Source organism: Penaeus monodon, chromosome 24 (genome assembly GCF_015228065.2).
Source record: "Penaeus monodon isolate SGIC_2016 chromosome 24, NSTDA_Pmon_1, whole genome shotgun sequence".
Lineage (NCBI taxonomy): Eukaryota > Metazoa > Arthropoda > Malacostraca > Decapoda > Penaeidae > Penaeus > Penaeus monodon.
This window is the reverse complement of record NC_051409.1, coordinates 26,059,822-26,060,808: the sequence shown is the minus strand read 5'-3', so window position 1 is coordinate 26,060,808 and position 987 is coordinate 26,059,822. Positions and strand designations below refer to the sequence as shown.

Here is a 987-nt window from a genome sequence, read left to right as displayed (position 1 = left end):
GATCCGAGCGAAATAATGGAAACGACCCTTTCTCGGGGGCACGGGCGTTCAAGGCCACATTCCTCACACTAGGTCGTTTCCCCCTCCCCGTCCCCCTCCTTTAAGAAGCCTGAAGCTGAGTCAAATCTCACCCCCCCCCCATTCCCCTCTCCCTTCTTACATTATTCTTAAGATGGGTCATCTCCCCCGCCTCCAGAATCCTCAGGGTCGGTCACCTCGTGGGTAGGGGGGGTCGTAGGTCTGGGTAGGGGGGTCGTAGGTCTGGGTGGGGGGGTCGTAGGTCTGGGTAGGGGGGTCGTAGGTCTGGGTAGGGGGGTCGTAGGTCTGGGTAGGGGGGTCGTAGGTCTGGGGGGGTCGTAGGTCTGGGTGGGGGGGTCGTAGGTCTGGGTAGGGGGGTCGTAGGTCTGGGGGGGTCGTAGGTCTGGGTGAGGGGGTCGTAGGTCTGGGTGGGGGGGGTCGTAGGTCTGGGGGGGTCGTAGGTCTGGGTGGGGGGGTCGTAGGTCTGGGTGGGGGGGTCGTAGGTCTGGGGGGGTCGTAGGTCTGGGTAGGGGGGTCGTAGGTCTGGGGGGGTCGTAGGTCTGGGTAGGGGGGTCGTAGGTCTGGGTAGGGGGGGTCGTAGGTCTGGGTAGGGGGGTCGTAGGTCTGGGTGGTGGGGTCGTAGGTCTGGGTAGGGGTCGTAGTTTCTGGAGGGGTCTAGTCTGGGTAGGGGGTCGATGCCTGGATAAGGGGGTCGTAGGTCTGGGTAGGGTGGTCGTAGTTTTGGGTAGGGGGGGTCGTAGTTCTGGTAGAGGGGTCGTAAGTCTGGGTAGGGGTACGAGGGGTCTCTAGGAGGTTAAGGATACGTACGCGATGCAAACCACTGCATTGCCTCAAGTCGCCTGCAAGTCACCAGCGTAAGGTTAGGGTCAATGTCACAGAATCCAAACGTCAAATCGAATCCCATTTGTGGAATCCATTTTTTCTTAACTGAATTTTTTTTTAAAGGCT

General features: G+C 60.2%; 1 protein-coding gene across 1 annotated transcript in view; it reads right to left on the bottom strand.

The window, feature by feature from the left end:
• Nucleotides 1-211: 211 nt before the first annotated feature.
• LOC119588930 (proline-rich extensin-like protein EPR1) overlaps nt 212-987 on the bottom strand; it is a 2,869-nt gene continuing 2,093 nt past the window's right edge. Inside the window, exon 2 of the mRNA XM_037937544.1 lies at nt 212-824. Within this exon, the coding sequence (XP_037793472.1) occupies nt 212-824 (613 nt within the window). The remainder of the gene's footprint in view (nt 825-987) is intronic.